General features: G+C 37.6%; 1 protein-coding gene across 2 annotated transcripts in view; it reads right to left on the reverse strand.

The window, feature by feature from the left end:
* Positions 1-434: 434 nt before the first annotated feature.
* Positions 435-26493, reverse strand: part of MRPL3 (mitochondrial ribosomal protein L3) — a 44876-nt gene continuing 18817 nt past the window's right edge. The window contains exons 7-11 of one of the 2 annotated variants that reach the window (XR_003428617.1): positions 14881-14989; positions 13408-13485; positions 11788-11865; positions 10223-10312; positions 915-1026 (exon numbers count right to left, since the gene is read on the reverse strand). Coding sequence is in view for 1 of the 2 variants with exons in the window: in XM_027086618.1 (XP_026942419.1) it covers positions 874-1026; positions 11788-11865; positions 13408-13485; positions 14881-14989 (418 nt within the window). In the remaining variant the exon portion in view is untranslated. Of the gene's footprint in view, positions 1027-10222; positions 10313-11787; positions 11866-13407; positions 13486-14880; positions 14990-26493 lie in introns of both variants that reach the window. The other variant, XM_027086618.1, reaches the window with a different exon arrangement.

A 26493-nucleotide genomic window follows, 5' to 3' on the forward strand; every position in this document is an offset into this window, starting at 1 on the left:
AAGAGTAGCCCCCGCTTGCTGCAACCAGAGAAAGCCCGTGTGCCACAATGGAGACTCAACTCAGACAAAAAAAAAAAAAAAAAAGTTTGTTGAATGTACACCCAGGCCATTTCAAATCCCTTTTGGAAGGCATCAAGGAAAAATAATTACAGGACTTCCCCAGCGCTCCAGTGGTTAAGACTCTGAGCTTCCACTGCAGGGGGCAGACTGGATCCCTGGTCAGGGAACTAAGATCCCGCATGCTGCAGGGCATGGCTGAAAAAAAAGGAAAAATAATTACACCTGTCTTATAGTTGAGTGATCTAACTAAAAAATAACTATACCTCCCAACAGAAGTGTAAATAAGACCCATAATTTATGATCTTATTGTGTCAGGCCTTTAACTATGACATAAACATTTCTATAATCTAGATAAAAATATCAATTCCTTTTTCTTTTTAGGACTCAGGAAATAGTTTCTTTTACCTAAATAGGTAACACCATAGTCCCCATATGATTTGACACTGTTCCACAACCACCCTTTCACAAAGACAGACAAGTCTTTAGTAAAAGAAGCTAAATTTATAAACATTTAAGGTAACTTGAGAAATACATAGTAAAAAAAGGACAAAGCCCACAAATTACAAAGATTTTACTAATATGCAAACTGCCGGTCCATCTAAATTTGGCATATTCAATCTACTTAACGGGTTTGCTTAATGTGGTAATTTTTTAAATGAAATTCAGTTGGAGGATGAATGATAAATTTATGCCCTTGACAAAGATAACCAGTGTGGTATGTTGTTACTAAGAAAAGAAAACATAATTCCTGGTTATATTATTGTTCTGGCTCATCAGAATTCACAGGACATGTGGGAGTCTGTCACGTCTAGGTCAGGCAAACGTAATAGAAGGTGCCCCAGGATGACACAAATCTTCATCAAACAAATCTTCTGGTAGCTCCTCTTCATCTCCATCAGGGAAGTATGTTGGGAATGGTAGATTTTTACAGAAATCCTTATATGCAGGCAATTTAGAATCTTTGATCTGGGGGGAGGAAGCAAAGGTCTTATTAATAAGTGATACCAATTAAGTTATTTAAAGATATTCTGGTTTACTTATTCATAATCAAAGAACAGCTCTTCCTTTTTCTTTGTTTTTTGTTCTTTAATTTTCTAATGTGAATAAAACAGCTGTTATACACCGAGTTCCTTTTACTTTATATATGTATTTTTATTCCAATAAACTAATTCAATGACAGAAATATAACCTTCCTCAAGTTAATCAGCTATCTCATGAGATTAAAATTACTCTGGTTATATTTTATCCATAAACAGAACTGCCCAACAGAATAAATTATATTCTACAATTACTACATAAATATCAATTATACCCAAATTGATTTTTCAAATATAAATAACTGATATAAACTATATACCTAAAAGGTATTACTATCTACATCTCAATTACTAATTTTATTATCTACTTACATTTTTATTATTCTATATTCTACCATAAATTTTTGAGCTTGGGTTAAAAAATATAAAATTTACCTAGTACTTTTGTTAGCCTTAATTCTAAGAGCACATAACCCAAAATATCAAGTTTTGTTAAGGAAATTAGCTTGTATTTAACAAGTAGTGTTCTCTTTGAGAAGCTAAGGACAGAATAGTATTTAACAGAAACAATAATAAACCCAGAAGTCTTGAAAACAGCTGTATTAGCTCTTTATATTCTAAAAATATTCTAATTACATTTGTAAATTCATTAACTGAGGAATAGTACAGATATTGATATGATCTAAAATGTTGGGTTATATTTTTGGAAAACACTGGGTTCTTTAAAGCTTCTGACTCACTCTACAGCCTTCATTCAGAGAGAAGTAAAAAAACAATTACACGTAATTACACAAACAGATTAAGATAAGGCATACTCATTTTGGCAATAAGAAATGAATAATATGGTTGAAGTAAGTACACAGCTGCTAGGAATAGCTAAGTACAGAAAAACACCTATATTAATTTTTCTCATTAAAATTATTCCAAGAAATTATCAGTAAGTTGCCCAGAAGAAAATATACTTGTTTAACCTTTTTTTCCAATCCACTAATCTTGAGGTGAACTTTAACTTGGGGAAAAAAAGTCAAATTCTTACCAATTCAATTGTCTCAGAATTTGTAACTGAAAATAAAACCCAAGCAGATAAACAACAAAACGAACAACAAAACTTTCTGTGCAAATTTGATAACTGTGAAAATTTAGTTATAACTTGCCTAAATGGTGAATTCTCAGGTACTTTCAAATTTTTATAGATCTATTATACCCAAGAAACAGCAAGGTGATTCAGTTATACATATATACATATTCTTTTACATATTCTTTCCCATTATAGGTTATCAGAAGATATTGAGTATAGTTCCCTTTGCTATACAGTAGGTCTTTGTTGGTTATCTGTTTTATATATAGTACTTTGTATCTGCTAGTCCCAAACTCCTAATTTATCCCTCCGTCACCCCTTTCCCCTTTGGTAACCATAAGTTTGTTTTCTATGTTTGTGAGTCTATTTCTGTTTTGTAAATAAGTTCATTTGTATCATTTTTTAGATTCCACATATAAGCGATATCGTATAATATCTTTTATCTGGCTTTCTTCACTTAATATGATAATCTCTAGTCCATCCATGTTGCTGCAAATGGCATTATTTCCTTTTTTTATGGCTGAGTAGTATTTCATTGTATAAATGTACCATGGCTTCTTTATCCATTCCTCTGTCGATGGACATTTAGGTTGTTTCCATCTCTTGGCTACTGTAAATAGTGCTGCGATGAACATTGGGGTGCATGTATCTTTTTAAATTATCGTTTCCTCTAGATATATACCCAGGAGTGGGATCGCTGGACCATATGGTAACTCTGCTTTTAGTTTTAAAAAGTCTCCATACTGTTTTCCATAGTAGCTGCACCAATTCACATTCCCACCAACAGTGTAGGAGGGTTCCCTTTTCTCCACACCTACTCCAGCACTTAGTATTGGTAGACATTTTGATGATGGCCATTCTGACTGGTGTGAGGTGATACCTCATTATAGTTTTTTCTGATTTGCATTTCCCTACTAATTAGCGATGTTGGGCATTATTTTTCATATGCCTTTTGGCCACATGTATGTCTTCTTCTGAAAAATGTCTACTTAGACATTAAATGTCTTTTGCCCGTTTTTTGATTTGGTTGTTTGGTTTTTTTTGATATTGAGCTGTATGAGCTGTTTGTACATTTGGAAATTAATCTCTTGTTGGTAGCATCGTTTTGCAAATATTTTCTCCCATCCTGCAGGTTGTCTTTCCATTTTATGGTTTCCTTTTCTGTGCAAACGCATTTAAGTTTAATTAGATCCCATTTGTTTATTTTTGTTTTTATTTCCATTACTCTAGGAGATGGATCAAAAAAGATATTGCTGCAATTTATGTCAAAGAGTGTTCTGCCTGTTTATTCCTCTAGGAGTTTTATAGTATCTGGTCTTATATTTAGGTCTTTAATCCAGTTTGAATTTATTTTTGTATTTGGTGCTAGAGAATGTTTTAATCTTGTACACAGAGCTGTCCAGTTTTACCAGCATTACATATTGAAAAGACTGCCTTTTCTCTATTGTATATTCTTGCCTCCTTTGATGTAGACTGACCATATGTGTGCACAGCTTTGTTTTTGGGATTTCTATCTAGTTCCATTGATCTACATGTCTGTTTTTGTGCCAGTACCATACTGTTTTGCTTACTGTAGCTCTGTAGTCAGGGAGCCTGATTCCTCTAGCTTCATTCTTCCTTCTTACGATTGCTTTGGCTGTTTGGGGTCCTTTGTGTTTCCATACAAATTTTAAAATTTCTTGTTCTACTTCTGTGAAAAATGCCATTGGAAATTTGATAGGAAATGCATTGAATCTATAGATTGCCTTGGATAGTATGGTCATTTTAACAATATAGATTCTTCCAATCCAAGAACATCATATATCTTTCCATCTGTTTGTGTCTTCTTTAATTTCCTTCATCAGCGTCTCATAATGTTCAGAGTACAGGTTTTTTTGCCTCCTTAGGTAGGTTTGTTCCTAAGTATTTTATTGTTTTTGATGTGATTGTAAATGGGATTGTTTCCTTTACTTTCTGATTTTTGTTGTTAGTGTATAGAAGTGCAACAGACTTCTATGTATTAATTTGTACCCTGCAACTTTACAGAATTCATTGATGAGCTCTAGTAGTTTTCTGATAGCATCTTCATGATTTTCTATGTATAGTATCACATCATCTGCAAAAGTGACAATTTAATTACTTCTTTTCCAATCTGGATTCCTTTTATTTCTTTTTCTTCTCTGATTGCTGTGGCTAGAAATTACAAAACTATGTTGAATAAAAGTGGCAAAAGTGGGCAACTGTCTTGTGCCTGATCTTAGAGGAAATGCTTTCAACTTTTTGCTGTTGATTATGATGTTAGCTGTGGGCTCATCACATATGGCCTTTATTATACTGAGGCAGGTTGCCTCTATGCCCACTTTCTGGAGTTTTTTTAATCATAAATGGATGTTGAATTTTATCAAAAGCTTTTTCTGCATCTATTGAGATGACCATATAATTTTATTCTTCAACTTGTTAATGTGGTGTATCACACAAATTGATTTGCAGATACTGAAAATTCATTATACCCCTGTGATAAATCCCACTTGATCATGGTGTATGATCCTTTTAATGTATTGTTGGATTCGGTTGGCTAGATTTTCTTTTTTATTTGGTTTGATTTTGTTGAGGATTTTTGCATCTATGATCATCAGTGATATTGGCCTGTACTTTTCTTTTTTTGTGATATCTTTGGTTTTGGTATCAAGGTGATGGTGGTCTCATAGAATGAGTTCAGAAGTGTTCCTTCCTCTGCAATTTTTTGAAATCATTTCAGAAGGACAGGTGTTAACTCTTCTCTAAATGTTTGGTAGAATTTGCCTGAAGCCATCTGGTCGTGGACTTTTGTTTGTTGGGAGTTTTAAAATTACTGATTCAATTCCAGTACTGGTAACTCGTCTGTTCATATTTTCTATTTCTTCCTGGTTCAGTCTTGAGAGATCGCACGTTTTTAAGAATTTGTCCATTTCTTCAGGGTTGTCCATTTTATGACTATATAGTTGCTCATAGCAGCCTCTTATGATCCTTTGTACTTCTGTGGTATTGGCTGTAACTTCTGCTTTTTCGTTTCTGATTTTACTGATTTGGGCCCTCCTTTTTTTTCATAATGAGCCTGGCTAAAGGTTTACCAATTTTATCTTTTCAAAGAATCAGCTTTTATTTCATTGATCTTTTCTATTGATTTTTTTAAAGTGTCTATTTCATTTATTTCTGCTCTGATCTTCATGATTTCTTTCTTTCTGCTAACTTTAGGTTTCAACTGTTCTTTCTCTAGTTGCTTTAGGTGTAAGGTTATGTTGTTTATTTGATGTTTTTCTTGTTTCCTGAGGTAAGATTGTACTGCTATAGACTTCCCTCTTAGAACTGCTTTTGCTGTGTCCAATAGGTTTTGGATCATTGTGTTTTCGTTTTCATGATTTTCTAAGTATTTTTTGATTTACTCTTTGATTTTTTCAGTGATCCATTGGTTGTTTAGTGGCATACTGTTTAACTTCCACGTGTTTGTGTTTTTTGCAGTTTTTTTTCTTGTGGCTGTTTTCTTTTCTTTCTTTTTCTTGGGCTGCATCGGGTGGCTTGTGGGATATTAGTTCCCTGACAAGGGATTAAACATGCACCCTTGGCAGTGAAAGCACGGAGTCCTAACCACTGGACCACCAGGGAATTCCCTGGTTGTCTTCTAAACTCACAGAGTTGTGGTCTGAAAAGATGCTTGATTCAATTTCAATTTTCTTAAATTTACTACAGCTTGCTTTGTGGCCCAACATATGATCAATCCTGGAGAATGTTCCATGTGCACTTGAAATGTGTATTCTGCTTTCAGATGGAAGGTTCTATACATATCAATTGAGCCCATCTGGTCTAATGTGTCATTTAAGGCTTGTGTTTCCCTTAGTGATTTTCTGTCTGGACAATCTGTCCATTGATTTAAGTGGGGCGTTAAAGTCCCCCATTATTATTACTGTCAATTTCTACTTTTATGTCTATTAACATCTGCCTTATATGTTGAGGTATTCCTATGTTGGGTGCATATATATTTACAATTGTTATATCTCTTCTTGGATTGATCCCTTGATCATTATGTGGTGTCCTTCTCTCTTGTAACCGTCTTTATTTTAAAGTCTATTTTGTCTGATATGAGTATTCCTACTCCAGCTTTCTTTTGATTTGCATTTGCAATGGAATATCTTTTTCCATCCCTACTTTGTGTGTCTCTAGATCTGAAGTGGGTCTCTTGTAGACAGCACGTATACGGGTCTAGTTTTTGTATCTATTTAGCCAGTCTATGCCTTCTGATTGGAGTATTTGATCCGCTTACATTTAAGGTAATTATCAATATACATGTTCTTATTGCCATTTTGTTATTGGATTTCTGTAGGTCTTTTGTCCCTTTCTTCTTAGTTCTCTGCTCTTGTGATTTGATGACTATCTGTGTTACGTTTGGATTCCTTTTTCTTTATTGTGTGTATATGTATTATAGATTTTTGGTTTGTGGTTACTATGTTTTAGTATAGCAGTGTGTGTGTTTATATATATAAATATATATGATTGTTTTAAGCTGCTGATCTCATTTCAACTGCATTTTAAATACCCCACATTTGTACTCTCCTCCCTTCACGATTACTGTTTTTGATCTATTTCTTTTTTTCCTTTAATTAATTAATTATTTTGGGGGGCTGCGTTGGGTCTTTGTTGCTGTGCACAGCCTTTCTCCAGTTGCAGCGAGTAAGGGCTACTCTTGGTTGCAGTGCATGGGCTTCTCATTGTGGTGGCTTCTCTTGTTGTGGAGCACGGGTTCTAGGCACATGGGCTCTAGAGCGCAGGCTCAGTAGTTGTGGTGCACGGACTTAGTTGCTCCACGGCATGTGGGATCTTCCCAGACCAGGGCTTGAACCCGTGTCCCTTGTACTGACAGGCAGATTCTTAACCACTGTACCACCAGGGAGGTCCCTGATATCATATTTCACATCTAATTGTTTTATGTATCCCTTAACTGTGTATTGTGGATACAGATGATTTTACTACTTTTGTCTTTTAACCTCCCTACTAGTTTGTGTGTGGACAATTTACCTTTATCATGTTTGCCTTTACCAGTGAGCTTTTCCATTTCATAATTTTCTTGTTTCTAGTTGTGGCCTTTTCTTTTCCCCTTAGAAAAGTTCCTTTAGCATTTGTTGTAAAACTGGTTTGGTGGTGCTGAATTCTTTTATCTTTTGCTTGTCTGTAAAGTTTTTGATTTCTCCATCAAATCTGAATGAGGACCTTGCTGGGTATTCATGGCTGTAGATTTTTTCATCACTTTAAATACATCATGCCATTCCCTTCTGGCCTACAGAGTTTCTGCTCAAAAATCAGCTGACCATCTTATGGGAGTTCCCTTGTACATTATTTATACCTTTTCCCTTGCTGCTTTTCATATTTTCTCTATCTTTAAGTGCTGTCAATTTGATTACTATGTGTCTTGGTGTGTTTCTCTTTGGGTTAATCCTCTATGGGACTCTGCACTTCCTGGACTTGGGTGATTGTTTCCTTCCCCAGGTTAGGGAAGTTTTCAGTTATTATCTCTTCAAGCATTTTCTCAGGCCCTTTCTCTCTCCTTTTTCTAGAATCCCTACAATGGGAATGTTAGTGTGCCTGATGTCCCAAAGTTCTCTTAAACTGTCCTAATTTCTTCTCATTCTTTTTTATTCTGTTACACGGCAGTGATTTCTACTACTATGCCTTCCAGTTCACTGCTCTATTCTTCTGCCTCATTTATTCTGCTACTGGTTCTTTCTAGTGTATTTTTCATTTCAGTTATTATATTCATCTCTGTTTGGTTGCTCTTTATATTTTCTGACTTTGTTAAAAACTTCTAATTTCTTGCTCTGTGCATCCATTCTTTTCCCAAATTCCTGGATCATCTTTACAATCATTACTCTGAACTCCTCGAGTACACTGCCTACCTCCACTTCACTTCACTGTTCTTCAGGGATTTTATCTTGTTCCTTCATCTGAAACATATTCCTCTGCCGCCTCAGTCTGTCTAAATTTCTACTTGTATTTTTATGTGTGTGGTAGGTTAATTACATTTCTCAACCTTGGAGAAGTGGGATGTCCTGTATGTCCCAGCAGTACACTTCCCTCTCATCCCTGAAGGATCAGGGACCAGTCTGTTTGCAGACCCAGTTCCACAGGCTGTGTGATCGTAGTTTTCTTGCTTCTGGTGTCTGCCCCTGGCTGGATGGGGCTGCTCTAGAGGCTTGTGCAGGCTTCCTGACAGGAAGGGCTGGTGCCAGCCCACTGGTTGGTGGAGCTGATTCCTCACCCTCTGGTGGGCAGGGCCGTGTCAAAGGGTGTGTCCAAAGACAGCTGTGGGCTCAGGAAGTCTTTAGGCAGCCTGTCTGCTGACAGATGCAGCTGTGTTCCTGCCCACTTGGTTGTTTGCTTGAGGTGTCCCAGCACTGGAGCCTACAGGCTGTTGGGTGGGGCCAGGTTTTGGTGCTAATGACCCAAGCAAGATGTCAGCCTCCAGCAAGAGTTCATGAAGATGAATACTCCCTAATACATCTGCCACTGGTTTTTATGTCCTAAGGGTGAGCCACAGCTGCCCCCTACCTTCCCAGGAGACCCTCCAAGACCAGCAGGTAGGTCTGGCACAGGCTCCTATGAAATTACTGCTTTTGCCCGGGTTCCAGGTGCATGAGATTCTGCATGTGCCCTTTATGAGTGAGGTCTCTGCTTCCCCCAGTCCTGTGGAGCTCCTGCTATCAAGTCCCACTGGCCTTCAAAGCCAAATGCTCTGGGAGCTCCTCTTCCTGATGCCAGGCCGCCAGCTGGGGAGGCTGACGTCAGGCTCAGAACTCTCACTCCTGTGGGAGAAATTCTGTGATATAATCATTCTCCAGTTTTTGTGTCGCCAGGTAGTAAAGGATTTGATTACATCACAAGTGCACCCCTCCTATAATCTCATTGTGGTTTCTTTTTTATATCATGTAGAATATCTTTTTTGGTAGGTTCCAGCTTTTTCTTTAATTGATGATTGTTCAGCAGTTAGTTGTGATTTTGGTGTGCTCATAAGAGAAGGTGGGCTCAAGGTCCCTCTTCTCCACCATCTTGTCCCGAATTTGCTGGTACATGTTTTTGTGCACTGAATCTTATCCCTGGCTTTATTATTTCCCTGCCTTCAGGACTCCCTCTCATTCTTTTTATATTTATGTATATCGGCAAACCAGTTCAAACACTTTTTAGGGAAGCTGGAGGTAGGACACACACACACACAAAACAGGCAAATCTGAAAATAAACTTAAATTATAAATTAGGATATAGGGACAAGCACACACAAATATTACAGTACACTATGCTGTAAATAACAGTTCTTTAGGCTCTCTTAGTACATTAGTGAATCCAAAGAACAAAAAGCTTACATTAATTAAACAGGTTGGTTATCCCTAAACTATCTTACTAACTTTAGAATGAATGACAGGCAGCCCTGTACTCTGTACTCTGATGGAACCAAAAGCTCCTGTGCAGTGAGTGGGTGCCAGTAAGGCTGCCTGTCCAGCAGGACGAGCCTCAACCTCCAATGGCAAGGGGCTTATTCACCTGCTATGGGATCACTGGGAAGAATGGACAAAGTGGGGTGACTGTTTTCAGAAGATTTACCAAACTTTTGGCATTTAAAACATAAGCCCACAAAAAACTCCCCCAAACCCACACCTTAATGTTTGGGACAGACATTTAAGGTTATAAAAGACCGTTAAAAGGCACTATATTTCAAAGATTTTTTTTTCAAGATGAGTTCTTTTATCAAAATCTGTTTGTTGGAAATATATTCACCTAGTGTGTTAACAGTTCAAAGTGTCTAGACATTTCTCTGATGGTATAGTTTCTCAAAATGTATTTGGACTCCTCTTTTGGAATTGCCTTCAGTGTACCTTCTGAATATCTTCAGTGATAGCAAGCCACCATCCATTAAATGGATTGAGTTTCTGGAGGCAATCTTTATTGAAGTGCGTGGAAAAATCTGAGTAATAAGTGTTGTTGATTATAAACTATTTATAACAGCCAGATCAGAACCCTGCACATATGGTTTTTCAAGGCAGTTCACCTGTTCATCCCAGCTGGAGTCAAGGAAGATGCTGAGGTGAACCTGAGGAGTCACAGCAACAGTGAGGCTCAGCTGGAAGCCAGCCTAGAACTGTATACAGCAAATGGGGAGAAAAGGAGGATTTGACAATGTTTAAAACTTCATCTGCTATCCAGTATAATTTATTATGAAAAATGATCATTTTCCTTTTTTCTTTTTTATTAGGTTGTTATATTTATAACAATGTAATAAATCTGGAGGTAGGAATACACTAAATTATGAGGCCAAAATGTTAGGAAAAGCACAATGACAATGTGCTGGCTTCAAGTACCTGTTACTATGTACATGACTTGGGTCACCAGGGGCCTGAAAACTTACTTAAACCTAAAAAACTGCAAACTTAAAAAAAAAAAAAAAAAAGACCAAAAAATCCTGCAAGAATTAATCAAATGCATTTTTTCTTTAAAAAAAAAAATGAGAATACTCTAGTCAAAAAAGTGAGGAGTTCCAGAAAGGGAATTTTAATTACTGTAAGACTGAAACAAATATTGTACCTTATGCTAGTAACGGAACCTACTTTAAGAAATGAAAAGAAGGGGCTTCCCTGGTGGCGCAATGGTTGAGAGTCTGCCTGCCGATGCAGGGGACACAGGTTCGTGCCCCGGTCCGGGAGGATCCCACATGCCGTGGGGTGGCTGGGCCCGTGGGCCATGGCTGCTGAGCCTGCGCGTCCAGAGCCTGTGCTCCGCAGTGGGAGAGGCCACAGCAGTGAGAAGCCCGCGTACCACAAAAAAAAAAAAAAAAAAAAGAATACATAGAAAAAGACAGGTTTTTTGAAAAATCTGAGGGTTAAGTTTCAGCCTAATTTTGTTGTTATTGTTGGAAGAGTAATGAAGAATCTATTTTGGGGAACTGCTGGTATCACTTCAACTACAAATTTATTTTCAGAATGGAAAATTCAAAAGTGATGTCTCATTTTGTATTATGTTGACTTAAATCCCACGTTGAATATTTATTTTGTATTTTATTTGATGGAAATAAATCTCTGAGAGCTTAAGAATGTTTTTTCAAGTCTATCTTGTATAACATGTTTTCTTCTCTTCATGTTTTGAACATAAAAATGTATTTTTAAGGAAAACAGAGCAATGCTAGTAATAATAATAAATCTTTCCTTAAAATGTCCACCTCAAACCACCTTTCTTGTTGATTCTCATTTCTCATTTTATTTCCACCACATATACTTCTGGTTCCCATGTCAAAGTACTCTTAAAAAATGAAAAAGTTATTTTTTGGAAGGATAGAGATATATTGATATTTTTGCAAGTAGTTTTGCTAATATCCTTTTGTATTTCTAAAGAACCTCTTACTGGACCTACCCTTTGTGCAGGTTTATGGTTTTAGAGACATAGGCTATAGGTTATTTTGTGCAATTTTCTCACTCAGGTGCTACTAAAAAGCAGAAAAAATAGCAAAGAACATGTCGAGAAACAGCTACTTATTTTCAAGACACATTTATGGGTGAGAGGAGAACTTATGGCACACATCCACATCTCTGAACAAGGGAAAATAAAGAGAGTTATACATACCTTTACTAAGCAATTTTTGTGTCCAGGTACAGAGCCATTTACATAGATTATATTGTGCTTTGTGTTTATTCTCCACACCTGAAGTGGAAATAAAATCAAACCTTAAGAGTTAAAAATATTAGAATATACTTATATCAATACAAACAAAAGCTGAGGCTATAAGTAGCCTGTAAAGAAATAATCATGTTAGCACCTCAAAATATTGAATGAGAATAAAAATTTCAAATCCTATGGATGACTTGTACTGTAATACTACAACAGATATGTCTCATGTAAGTGGTAGAAAACTCTCATTTTAAGTATAAATGTGACTGAACGATCAAGACTACTTCGATATTTCAATATTCTCCTGGCACCATTAAGAATAACACATGAAAATTCAATTTTATTTTATTCTTAGTTAACATGAGCTTGCTGCAACTAGAAACTGGGAAGCTGCAACCTCTCTGGGTCTAATTTTTTTAAAAAGTGTGCTGAGCAGATGGCCTTCAAACAGATCTTCATGTGGGAAAAACATTTACACAAATGAGAGAACAGTCAAGAAATGGTATTGAAAAAGTATTTGGGGGTAAAATCAAGTTTGACCCATAGCTCACGGCTAAACGTTAAATACTAGGGCAACTGAAATCTCTCTCCTGTCACACATATGCATACATGAAAAGAAAATGCACAAAGACAGATACAAATGGTTGTCTATGGCAAGTATAAATGTAACAGAAGAGGGGAAAAAAAACCCCTTAGATTTAATTATATAAAATTTTAAAAAATTCTGCTGGTTAAAATTTATAAATAAAATACATCTAGAATAGAGAATGAAAGAATATGTACCAAAATGTTACCAGTGGTTGTCTTTGGGGGTTGTTCTTTTGAATGACCTATTTTCTTTTTTGTACTTTCTATACTTTTCACACATATAGACAGATTAGTTGTTTTAATAAAAATATAATTACATGGCACCTATTATGTACAACTCATTATGTACAACTCATTCACTTAGATATTACATATGTTCCTCAAGTTAGCAGACAGTGAATTTAACTCCCCGCCCCTTTTAAATATATAATTATTTTACAAAAATGGATATATACCACATGCTTTTTTAGTACTCTATTTTCCTATTTTGATTGTCTCCTATTTTGTCTTCCTCTCTCCTATTCCTCACCCACATCCACCCCACACATTTGACATTTAATCGAAAGCAATATGATATATAACCATCTACTCTTCTCTGTGCTTACATGGCATGGTGACATATACATGTAGGGAGTTTCTGTTTACTCTTTTATAAGAGTATTATACGTAATGCTCTGAATCTCTATTTTTTCATGCAACAACACTGTGGAAATCTTCCAGGTCAAATAGTAGACAATTAACTTTTTCTTTTTAATGAGTGCATTTTCCATGGCTTGCATGTTAAATGAACATATATGACAACTCCAACACACACACACACACACACACACACACACACACACAGAGTACACGTTTTCCCCACCCCTCAATAATTGTAAAACCTATTAGAACCACCATACGCAGACACACGTTAAATATGTATGCTGGTGCGTTTGCCTTTAGGCACTAATTTAACCACTCCTATAAAAAGCCACTCCAGAAACTTACTTTCAGTCCAAATGCTGTCCTATCTATGTTCCCCAATTGCCCAGGCATTTTGGTTCCAGGCCAGACTCTGGCAACATCCTAAAGGAGAGAAACAAAAGTAGCACTTTTAAGCAGTATTCTCAATTTCAAACAGTACCAATCAAACCAAAATGCAAATAAGATATGTCATTAAAATGTTTTATTTTTTCCTCCATTTTGCTAGCCCCCAGTAAAGAACTAAACATGGATTTAGTCACATTTACCCCTAGAGAATTCCCTTTCTAAATTAGATTAGAACAAAAAAATATAGACTAAGAACATATTTAGGAGAAAAATTCAGTAACAAGAGAGCAGCAACTGAGCCAATAATGGCTGAGAAGGACATAAAAACATGTCACACCACCATTCAAAGAAAAAATGGACTGCCTGGCCTGTTTTCACAAATCTTCTGTATTAACTGACTTGGACTCCATCCAGTCCACAGCTGCTGGAATGGTCCTACTCTCCCACCCTGGCTTTTGATGTTACTATCCTTCTGCAACGTGACTGAAGGAGAGAGTTAGTTACCACCAATAGTGAGAAACTTAGCTTCCATTATCAATATATTCACTTATCTGGTCAATCCTATAATTCACAGAAAATTATCTCAGAATGGCTAACTAACACTCAACACATGCACATAGTACATTTTAAATTTAGACTCTGGGTATACAGCCAACAACTATGTGTTCACAAGTTACTTGAGTTATTAGTCCACTCTAGTCCCCCACTTCAGTGAGGTTCTGTTACTCATTTGAAATAGTTATGTTCATTTTCTAATTATATTCCATTATGGATTCCCCCCCATTTTTATTTTACTTTGAATTTGTAAAACATTAACATGGTTCCAAAGTAAAAAGTATTAACAAAAAAGTATATCTAGTTAAGTGCCACTCCTGAGCCCTTCCATACTCTTCCCACCCAAGAGTAAGAATCCCCCAGGCTCTTTATGATACACCTCTGGGAGAGATATTCAGTAGGACTAAATTAGCAGTACAAATCTCCTTCTCTCCTTCCTATGCTCTTATTGTCTATTTCTCCATTTTTTCTCTATTACTTTCCCCTTCATCATTATATTGTCCTTGACAACTTTTCCCAATGGTCTCTTCTAAGGCAAAAACAAATCTGTGAAGGAAGCAGTGTGGGAAGATGGCAGGGCATTCTGATCCCTGATCACTTACAGCTGACTTCAGAGTGTAGGATGGGAGACAGAGATGGGAAAGAAAGTAGGCAGACAAGTACTGAGAACACTGGCCGTAAGTACGTAGGATATAACCAAATGATTCAAGTCTGGCTCTGGAAAGTAAGGCCAGGACCCATAAATGTGACTTTTATTAGGACCCACCTGGAGTAAGATTCAAATAATGTGACTTGATCCCAAGGACAGACTAAAGCACCATATACACAAAAGCTGAATCTTTAGTACTAAAAAGAGGATCACTAAGTTATACTTACACCAGTTGAAATAGCTCCAGGCCTTCTGTGGGTTTTTGTTTGACCGTGAGTAGCTGGCTGGCCTTTAAATCCCCATCTTTTCATGACACCTTGGAAACCTTTACCAATACTGAACAAGATAAACATTAGAATTTACATAATGAACAGAGGATAAAATACCCCCAACTGTATACTTTGATAGTACCTTAGAGTTTTTAGCTAAGTTCCTTACCCAAATAACTAGAAAAGGCCATACAAGCAAAACTACAAATGAACATGCCTTTATCTCTGTCCTGGTTTGCACCCCTTCCTGGAGTCTCATTCTACATAAAATGATTAGTTCAAGATTGTGAGACAACAGCAAGCTAAGCAGTTCTATCATCCTAATCCTATGACACAACACAGTAAAAGTGGGACATTTTATAAGCTCAAAGTACTTGTAAGCAATGCAGCAGGCCACCATTAAGACCCCCACCTTCTGTAAAGCAACTATACTCCAATAAAAATTAAAAACAAAAAAACCCCCTGAAAAAACCCACCTCCTGGTACACATGCCCCTGTGTGATCAATCACCTCCCCTTGAGTCTGTGTGGACCTAGCAACTCACCTCTTAAGGAATAAACTATGGCAGAAGAGATGAGATGTCACCTCTGACTCTTGGTTACAAAGACACTGGCTTCCATCTCTGCACTCTCGGTTCTGAAGGAAGCCAGCTGCTATCCTATGGAGAGTTATGCAGCAAAGACCTCTCTAGCCAGCAACTGTGGACCTGACGCTCACCAGTGGCCATGTTAATGAGTTTGTAGGCACTTCTTCCCAAGTTGAACCCTGAGATGACCACGGCCTTGACTGTTGCCTCGGCTGCAGCTTCGTGAGAGACCCTGAGCCAGAGGCACCCAGCTAAGCTGTACTGGGAGTTACGACCACAGAAACTGTGAGGTAATAAATGTTTGTTGTTTTAGGCTGTTGTATTTTAGGGTAGTGTGCTAGGCAGCAATATACAATACAACACAAAATAAAACAGTAATAATGCTCTAAATGCTGAACAAGTTTAGAAGATGGATCTTGGTTTCAAGGTTTGAATCAGAAGCCAATGGAGAAATAAAATCAGAGAAAAAATCTAATATTTCAATTTTTAAACAAAACCATTCTATTTTCAAATTCTGCTAACTAGAGAAACATTATGCAGTGTAGGTAGAAACGACACTAAGGTTCAAGCAGCATCAGAGTTTATCTCTGTCAAATATATCAGGACAAATGATACAAGGAAAGGGCTAGAATGAATTGTAAGACTCTACCAGCCTTAGTTTTATAGACTCTTAAGATGAACACTTTTTCCACCTTTCATTAGATAATATGTCAACATATTTTTCATGCTGTGTTCCCTTAATTTAATAAAGCTAGCTATTATTAAATAAATAGTGCCCAGTTCAGGACATTTACAAAAAGGACCAATAACAAAAGATTTTGAAAACTATGTAATTTCCACAAGGACTTTGCTATGCATTTAACAAAGAATTATCAGAGAGTAATGGATTGAAGTAAGCCCACATGACTAAGATGGTTTGTTTTAGATAACTCAAGAAACCAGCATAAAAATAATACAAATATGTATAGAATATAACAGTCGAATAATATCATATCACATGTCAAAAGTTATTTGTATATGAATAATTTAAATGTAGCTTTTTTCACATTAATCAACTGAACACATCACATGGAGTACACTGACCAGCACACCTTGTTTTATTATGCTCCGCAGATACAGTGGTTTTTACAGTTTGAAAGGTTTGTGGTAACCTTGTGTGATCAGATAATGATTAGCACTTTTTGGCCATGAAGTTGGTTTTTTTTTAAATTTTTATTGGAGTATAGTTGCTTTACAATGTTGTGTTAGTTTCTGCTGTACAGCAAAGTAAATCAGATATACATATACATATATCCACTCTTTAAAATTTCCTTCCCATTTAGGTCACCTACTCAAGAGCATTGAGTAGAGTTCCCTGTGCTATACAGTAGGTTCTTATTAGTTACCTATTATATATATAGTAGTGCATATATGTCAGTCCTAAACTCCCAATTCATCCCACCCTACCCTTCCCCCCTTGGTAACCGCAACTTTGTTTTCTACATCTGTGACTCTATTTCTGCTTTGCAAACAAGTTCATCTGTACCATTTTTCTAGATTCCACATATAAGTGATATTATACGATATATGTCTTTCTCTTTCTGACTTACTTCACTCTGTATGACAATCTCTAGGTCCATCCATGTCGCTGAAAATGGCATTATATTTCGTTCATTTTTAAGCCATGAAGTATTTTTAAATTAAGGCACATACATTGTTTTTTTAGATATAATGCTATTGTACAGGCTACAGTACAGTGTTAAACATAACTTCTATATGCACTAGGAAACCAAAAGCTTGACTCGCTTTACTGCCGTTGTCTGGAACCAAACTGCGGTATCTCCGAGGCGTGCCTGTACATAATTGATTTTTTGCCTCCAAAATTCAAAATAATGCTTATGCTTGATCAAAGAGCTAAAACAGAAATTTAACATATATTCATTGAAAAGTCACTATAAACTATGCAAGGTTAACATCTAAGAAGGCAAACTATGATAATCAAATATTTTACTGAAATTTTGCTTCAGAAACTTAACAAATATTTCTACTTAACGCTGAATTTTAGAATATATTGATATTTGAAAAATAAATGCTTTGCAATTTAAAAATAAAAAAGAAGTACCTAAAGAGTCATTTGAACTTATGATATTGTTTGGCAAATAACATTTTAAAAAATGGTTTATAAATTTATTTCATTTATTTTATTTTTGGCTGCACTGGGTCTTCGTTGCTGCACGTGGGCTTTCTCCAGTTGTGGCGAGTGGGGGCTACTCTTCGTAGTGGTGCATAGGCTTCTCATTGTGGTGGCTTCTCTTGTTGCAGAGCAGGGTCTCTAGGTGCGCGGGCTTCAGTTGTTTTACAGCGCAGGCTCAACAGTTGTGGTGCATGGGCTTAGTTGCTCCACAGCATGTGGGATCTTCCCAGATCAGGGCTCGAACCCATGCCCCCTTCATTGGCAGGTGGATTCTTACCCAATGCACCACCAGGGAAGTCCTGGCAAATAACACTTTAAAGAAAACAAGGGAACGGACTGGCAATGCCAAATCTAAAATGAGCATGTTTTCAAAATACGGCATTCTAACACTGGTCATTCTTGGTAGAAAGTTTGTTGGTAACTTGAGTTCTCAAACTGATTCATCTCCTGCTTAAAGAGAGAGCATGCATGTGTGCACCAGTAAAAAACACTCCAGGTAAATTACAGGAAGATAATTCAGCTCATTTTACCAGCAAACGATTACAAAATCAAAGTGGTATCCTGAAACTGCTAATTACTGTCAGCCAATTACAGACTGTTTTTCAATCTAGTTCTAGAACACATCATGTTGTTATACTGTGTACTACAGGAGCCTCTTCAATAAATAACATTTAAACAAAAGGGTAAGACACACATGATGTGACAAATCACTGGCTGAATTGAGACTACGGAGAACAGAGGGCACCTGTTGCTCCACGGAGGGGGCACAGGTGTCTATTCTGTTGTTTCTCTCAGTTGTCGCCCAACTGGAGAACAAAAACAAAACAAAAAGCAAGATATGAATGAATCTACACTTAGCAAACCCACGCAGAGTTCAAACATAAGGTTTTCACAAGTCACATAAAATAATACCTTCACTTTACTAAATAGGATATAAAACACATAACGTACTTCATCTCTCCCACCCCCTTTCTGCTGCAGTTTTTAATGACAGCAGAAAAAAAACAAATAAAGGAAAATTCATATCAGCTAAGAACACAATGTTAGAAGTTCCAAATTTAGTGAAACATATCTGAAAATTAGGAAAACATAAAAAATTTATTTTATTTAGAGCATTCATACTTGCTAAAACCAAAACTTCCTCAAAAAATCTCAGAGATGCGATTTAAATTTAGGCTTTATTGCCCTTGTTTCTGGGTATATTTCCTCACTATACTTTAAGTTCATGAAGTGCAGGGATTGTGCAGCATCTAACCCTAGTGCCCTACCTAGAGAACTCAGACTAATTTTGTTACTGGCTATAACTGTGTCTTAGGAAGAGAGATGATTATTTCCTTTATTTTGTCCTGTAGTTTCCAAATGCTGTATAATGGGCTTGTTTTTTATAAAAGTTTATGAAGATTATATTAAGAAAAGGCAAGGAGGGGCTTAAAGGTTTGACTGTAAGAATCTTGCAGAATAGAATGCATAATTTAGTGTTTCCAACTGCATTCTATAAATCTCTAGAGAATACTATGAATTTCATTTCCCTGTCACATTGACAAATGCCTAAATGTCTACCAGCAGACACAAAGGTTTTAATACAAACCCATCATGTATTTCCCCACTTTGTGGGAAACTGCCTTTGACTGCATGGTTCTGGATACACTTTTATATGCAGATAAAACAAAATGTCCATGAGGTGAGGAGTGCTCTCGAGTCCATCCATTCTGAGTCCTCAAGGAAATTCCTTCAAAATTCTCATCACTGAGTTTTGCCCTTGCCACTGAAGATCCCTGTAAATGCTGGGAGTCAATTTCTACTCAACTCAGTGTTGTTGTCTAAACCTATTCCATCAGTGATATAAAACAGCTCCTGAGCACACAGGTAAGTCATGGTGGAATCTTCCAGTTGCTTTGTGTCCCCTCACATACAGTTAAAAGCTGGCATGGAAGATCTGTATGGCTGTTACTCTCCAGGATGAATTTGTGACAGCATGACCTGAACTGCAGGTATTCTGTTTATGTCTAAAAACTATAAAGCTCCCATCAATATCTGGGAACATTTTTACCAACAACTGACTGCTAAGAGTGGACCGCTCACAGCTTTCTGACATCAAATCTAGCTCATTCAATAGTACGAAGAGCCAAATGTGCAGTGATTTCTTTGAGTCCTCTTACAGAGGGAGCATTTTCCAGCTGTTCTAAGTAAACCCAGAACACCACGTTTGCTGTCCTGAGTTCAGTCTGCTCTTCTCAAAGAAGAAAACTCAAAAACTCAAATAATTCTGCAATATCATGGAAAGACACAACAGTTTTATGAGTATTACTTCTTCATTAATATAGAAAACAGTGAGTTATGCCACTTGGAAAACTGAGGGATTATTTTTTGGAAACAGATTTTTAGAATTGAAAGGAAACTTAGAATATGTGGAATCTAAAAAAGAAATGATACAAGTGAACATTTACAAAACAGAAACAGACTCACAGACCTAGAACACAAATTTATGGTTACCAGAGAGGAAAAGGGTGGGGAGGGATAAATTAGCCGTTTGGGATTAGCAGATACAAACTACAAAATATAAAATAAATAACCAACAAGGACCTACTGTATAGCTCAGGGAACTATATTCAATATCCTGTAATAAACCATAATGGAAAAGAACATGATAAAGGATATGTAATGTATAACTCAATCACTTTGCTGTACACCTGAAACTAACACGATATTGTAAATCAACTATACTTAAGAAAACAAAAACCTACATTAAAAAAAAAAAAAAAAGGAACCTTAGAAATCATTTACTCCCAAACCCTTATGTTAAAGATAATGAAATCCACATCCAGAGAGGTTAAGCCACTTGCCCAAGGTCAAATGCCTGGTAAATGAAAGTATCTGGTCATGCTTTTAACCCAGGTCATACTGCCTCTTGAGAAATAGAGTAAAGCAAAATAAAGTAGCATATCAGAGACGCATGGAGTTATTTCAAGGGCATCCTCATTACACTGTAAATTCCTGATGTAGCAGGTATTATGTATTCTTAAAATTACCTAGAGTGTTTTTTTTTGTTTTTTTTTGTTTTTTTTTGTGGTACGCGGGCCTCTCTCTCACTGTTGTGGCCTCTCCCGTTGGGGAGCACAGGCTCCAGACGCGCAGGCTCAGCGGCTATGGCTCACGGGCCCAGCTGCTCCGTGGCACGTGGGATCTTCCTAGACCGGGGCACGAACCCGTGTCCCCTGCACCGGCAGGCGGACTCTCAACCACTGCGCCACCAGGGAAGCCCACCTAGAGTGTTTTGTAAAGCTACTACTTTGCTATACAAAACAGTCTAAAGTAAGAGGCAACAATTTGATGTATTAGAAAATACCACAATCTAATTCCTAATGACTTAATGTTGTTAATTCATTTAAAAAGATATTTCCTATTGAGGAAAACAGATTTTTCCTTTAAAATTTTGAAACAAATGAAAAAACAGTAATATCACCAATAGCAATAGCAGCCAATAGTCCTGAGCATTCACTATGTCCCAGATCTTGAGCTAAGAGCCTTCTGTGCATTATCTCATTCAGTCTTTAAAACATGGCTATGAGGTAGGTGCTGTAATTAGTCTTGTGTTAAACATGAGGCGACTGAGAGGTTAAGAAAGCTGTTTAGGTCACAGAGCTGCTGAGAAGTAGATCCATGCTTTCCCTAGACCACCGCTGATGAGACACTCATTCTGACTTGACTGAAGAGGGATTATTTTTTAGAGACTACTTCCCTCTACAGTTTACTCATTTTGAAAACTGTATGCTTAAAAATTTACTGCTTTGAATAGTAAATAAAGTAACTTATTAAAAATGAATAAAATTGCAAATGTGCAGGGCTGGAGAGCAATTGTTTCCTGAAGGCAGCATCCACCTTCTTTCCCTCCGAGTTCCCAGCAAACACCCACCAGTCAGAATAACAAGCTAGTGGGGAAGGCTTCCGACCATGTGCAGGCAACCTTCTCTGAACAGTGTGCAGGACTGCTCACACAGCCCAGAGTCTTTGCTTTGTTAAGAACCTACCTGGCTTTTTAATCACCTTAAGGCTCTGATGGACAATATTTCTGTACACATTTTGATATTTTAATGAAAGAACCCAAATTAACTCTCCCCAACTCCTTTCAGTTTTACTACCATGGATAACATTATCAAAGTAAGCACCTATTTTTCTATTTTGAGGCCAAAGGGTAATGAGGATTTAAAGCACACTGTTAACTTCAAAAAAAGTAAGATTACGCCAGAAATTGCTATTAAAGTAATATGATTGTGCCTGAAAATATATGGGTTGTTTTCATTAGCCCAGACTCATAGAGTTTTAGATTATCTTTCACTCAGAAAGAAGTAGCTGAATGAGCTGTTTTCTGATTTCAATCTGGGATTCAAGAAATTACTTTAGGCTTGCCACTGTCATGAATTCAAAGTTCAGTAAGACACCTGGCAGGAAAGTGCCCCCATGCCCACCGTTATGGATGCATCACCACCTGTGTCCTTCAAGTCCTTTGAGACAGGGACCTAACGTTTTCTCCTAAACACTGCAGAATGCATTTTTACAGTTTTATTTTTATCTTACTTTAATTTTTTTCTGATTTCGTTCCCTAAAAAAGGAAAAATTCTACAAGTTAAAATAAGCACTGCTAGGATTCAACAGAAAACAATGGACTAAACATCCTATGTTGAGGGTAGAATCAACAGTCATACTTTATCTCACCCACTCTTTATATATTATCTAGAGAAGTTTCCTCCTCAAAACTGAGAAAGAAAGGGAAAATGTTAGGCCCCCAAACCCATCATCTATTAGAAGTTATGGTGGAATATAATTACAGAATAAGAATATAATCTTTAAAAGGGTCCTAGTATAGGAAGTGGGTAGTGGTGGTGGTGTGGGGAACGTATCAATATATGTGCTACACTTTAAATTTTATTTAGAATAAATTACATAAAACTGCCATATTTCAAAGATTGGGCCTTATTACCTATTTATAGCATAATGAAAACTGTGAAAAATTATTCTGCTAGAATGGTTTTATATATTAGATGTAAAGATCTTTCCCATATAATCTAAATTTGTATACTCAGACCTTTTAGATAAAAAACTATTTCTGGTTTAAAAGTAAAAATTAAAAAGAACTCTAGTAAATATATTCACCTCACACTCTAATGCAACAATGGTAAATTTACTTATTTATATAGAAAATTATATCCAAATTCAGCACAGGTAAATACAATGTATCTTTCAGTGTAAGCAGATTTCCCAATGCAATCATTGAAAGAGGAACATTTTAAAAATTTAAGGAAGCCTTCAAGAGGGCGCTACTGTTGGTTACTGGTCACTAAAAAGAAAATGTCTGCAGACAATTTCATTCTTGAAGTAGAAAGATTCTATTAACATTGTATTTTCTTAAATTAGTACTTTTCCATTTTAATTTTTCTTATTTAGTTTGTTATTTCTAAAGTATATTTTAATCCAGCAATTAAAATTGAAGGTATAAGGTAAAAAACTTGAAATATAAGTATAGATTTAACCATTAAATATCACTATTACAACATGAGAAAAATGAACAATTTCAATTAAGAAAAATGTCTCAAACAAATTCATCTCTAATGGAAAGGAGATGATGAAGCCAGTTACTAAGGAGACCAGTTTTCAGTTTCATGCTAACTAAAATGTGGGTAATACAAAGGCCTGCTTTTACTGGCAATGTTATTTGAAACTGGATTAATTAGACTTGCCTGCTTTAAAACAGATGTTCATGTTATAATTTGAGTAGAGTTGAGAAAAGGCAGGCACTGGGACTCTGTGCTGGGTAAAGGAGCAGCAGGAAAAGAAGGTCCACTGGTGAGTTCCTGACTATTCTCCAGTCCAGTGATTCTCAGAGTGTGGTCCCTGGACTAGCAACATCCACACAACCTGGGAACTTGTTAGAAATGCAAATTCTCAGGTACTACCCCAGATCTAATGAATCTGAAGATTGGTGGGGGAGTGGAGGTAGGGGAGATTGTGAAGCCCACTGAAGTGTGGGAAATGATGCTCCAGGCTGTGAACCCATGTCCCTCATCTGACCTAACCATGTCACTGCACCATTTTTTCTCTAGTGTTTGCACCTGTAACAGGATTAATAATAAAGACAATGGAGCCCAGAAGTTTCAAAATTTTAAAACAGGGGCTGAAAATGGAGGACAAGGTAGAAAATCTCTGGCTGTAAGTGAGCCATACCAAGAGACTGCAAGAACTCAGAGCCTATGTCCAAAAGATAATGGTTCCATTTACAGTTAACAAGGAAAAAAAACATTCTCATTGGCTGTGAGGGCTAAAACACCAAGCCGGGGGAACTGTCCAAAAAATGAGAAGCATCAGGGAAAGGATGTAAAAGAATTTAAAAAGGAAAAAGAAAAGCAAGCAAATTCATGTGTGCGTGCATGTACACATGCACAGGAAAGTCAACAGCAAAGAGACAGCTTCCACCAGGACTGGGTGTAGCTGAGACCTAATAAGCCTGTACCCAGGAGGAATCCAAAACATCTCCACATGAGGACAGAGCTCTGTAAATTCGGAAGCACTTACAAGCATCCTGAGGCCGTAATAACATGCCAGCTCCAAGAGCTGCAGCCATTGGCAACATTTAGTGAAAGGTCAAAGTCTGTTTCATTTTGATCTCAAGTAATACCCCGAAAAGGTACGCACACCAGAGTACAGTGCACATGCTACACAAAGTCAAACAGAAAACGGTACTGCAACCCACACAACAATGAGGGTTTTCTCAAATGCAGGCGCCCCTTTTCCAGAGTTGAATGTCAACTACTCTAAATCCCAGGGTTAGTTACTCTCCCAGCTCTCATCAGCCATCTAGTCCTGAGGCTGGCACATGGCTGTACACACTCTTGTTTTCTAGGTACACGATCTTAAAACACAAAACAAAACCAACACACTCTCCTTCCACTTTACACTCACAAGGAGAAGCCTGAAGTTTTAAAAATAGCTTTTAGGAAGCCAAGGAAACCCAACAGTAGCATATGAAATGAAAGCATCTAGTGAACACAGGCACTGAAAGGGTTAGGCTCCAACCCAAGCTAGTCACAAACACTGCCACAGAGCATCTGCTAACAAAGGAATCCGACTTTGCAGGGCTTCCTGAATATCTCATTTACCCTGTAAAATATGTAACGGAATGCACACCTTATTAACTGTGTGTAAATTAACAAATTACCGTGAGGCATTTTATCATACGTAATAATTCAGGCATTTAAAAAGTAAAACCATCTGATTCACAACACACACGTCTCCCCACTTACTCAAACCAAAGTTTTACAGCTCCAATATTTTGACTTCTTCACAAGGGTAGGCAGGACAAACGTTTCCAAAAGACCAGTAATTTCAGACGCCCCAGCAAGTAGGAATGAGTTCGCAACAATCAGGAAGCAGGGAGAAAAAGAGGAAGGTTCACAGTCTCTTTAAAGAGGCCCCACTTTCCTCTACTCCACCGCCAACCGAGCCCACTCCACTTCGAAAGAGCTAATCAAAAGTTAAGGCCCCTGGGCTTCCCTGGTGGCGCAGTGGTTGAGAATCTGCCTGCCAATGCAGGGGACATGGGTTCAAGCCCTGGTCTGGGAAGATCCCACATGCCGTGGAGCAACTAGGCCTGTGAGCCACAACTACTGAGCCTGCGCCCCTGGAGCCTGTGCTCCACAACAATAGAGGCCGCGATAGTGAGAGGCCCGCACACGGCGATGAAGAGTGGCCCCCGCTTGCCGCAACTAGAGAAAGCCCTCGCACAGAAACGAAGACCCAACACAGCCAAAAATAAATAAATATTAAAAAGTTAAGGCCCCTAGGACCTGTGTGCAATGGCCCGTATTTAAAAGTAGGCAGTAATAATGTGGAAGTGAAGAAATATCTGACCGCATTTAAGAAACCGATGCTGGATTTATCTGGTTTCCTTGGATATAAGAAGCTGCTCTGTCTCAGTCACTGTGACTCTAAGGTTAACCCAGAGCACCAGTGGGCCACTGTTCATTTTCAAAGAGTTCTCAGTCAGAATATTCCAAAAACAAAACAGGCACATAAATCAGTGAAACTACCATCTATGCTGATAGAACACGAAACAAGAATGGACAAGAGCTGGGAAATTGCCTGGTGGTCCAGTGGTTAGGAATGGGCACTTTCACTGCCGTGGGCCGGGGTTTGATCTCTGGTTGGGGAACTAAGATCCTGCCAGCCACATAGACAAGAGCTGATATCTGGAGTTAAGCTTAGCTTAGATCATGTGGATTCTAACAACTGATACTGAACAATTTATTTCTATTTTTTTTAATTTTAATTTTTTTATTTTTGGCTGAGTTGGGTCTTCATTGCTGCGTGCCAGCTTTCTCTAGTTGCAGCTAGTGGGGGCTACTCTTCATCGCGGTGCGTGGGCTTCTCATTGCAGTGCCTTCTCTTGTGGCAGAGCATGGGCTCTAGGTGCGCGGGCTTCAGTAGTTGTGGCACACAGGCTTAGTAGTTGTGGCTCGCGGGCTCTAAAGCACAGGCTCCGTAGTTGCGGCGCACGGGCTTAGTTGCTCCACAGCATGTGGGATCTTCCTAGACCAGGGCTCGAACCCGTATCCCCTGAATTGGCAGGCGGATTCTTAACCATTGAGCCACGAGGGAAGTCCCTGAACAATTTCTTCTTTTTTTTTTTAACTTCTTTATTAGAGTATAATTGCTTTACAATGGCGTGTTAGTTTCTGCTTTATAACAAAGTGAATCAGTTATACATATACATATGTTCCCATATCTCTTCCCTCTTGTGTCTCCCTCCCTATCCCACCCC

The sequence above is a fragment of the Aethalodelphis obliquidens genome, unplaced genomic scaffold, assembly GCF_003676395.1.
Source record: "Aethalodelphis obliquidens isolate GAN/ISIS:26980383/991018 unplaced genomic scaffold, ASM367639v1 scaffold56, whole genome shotgun sequence".
NCBI lineage: Eukaryota > Metazoa > Chordata > Mammalia > Artiodactyla > Delphinidae > Aethalodelphis > Aethalodelphis obliquidens.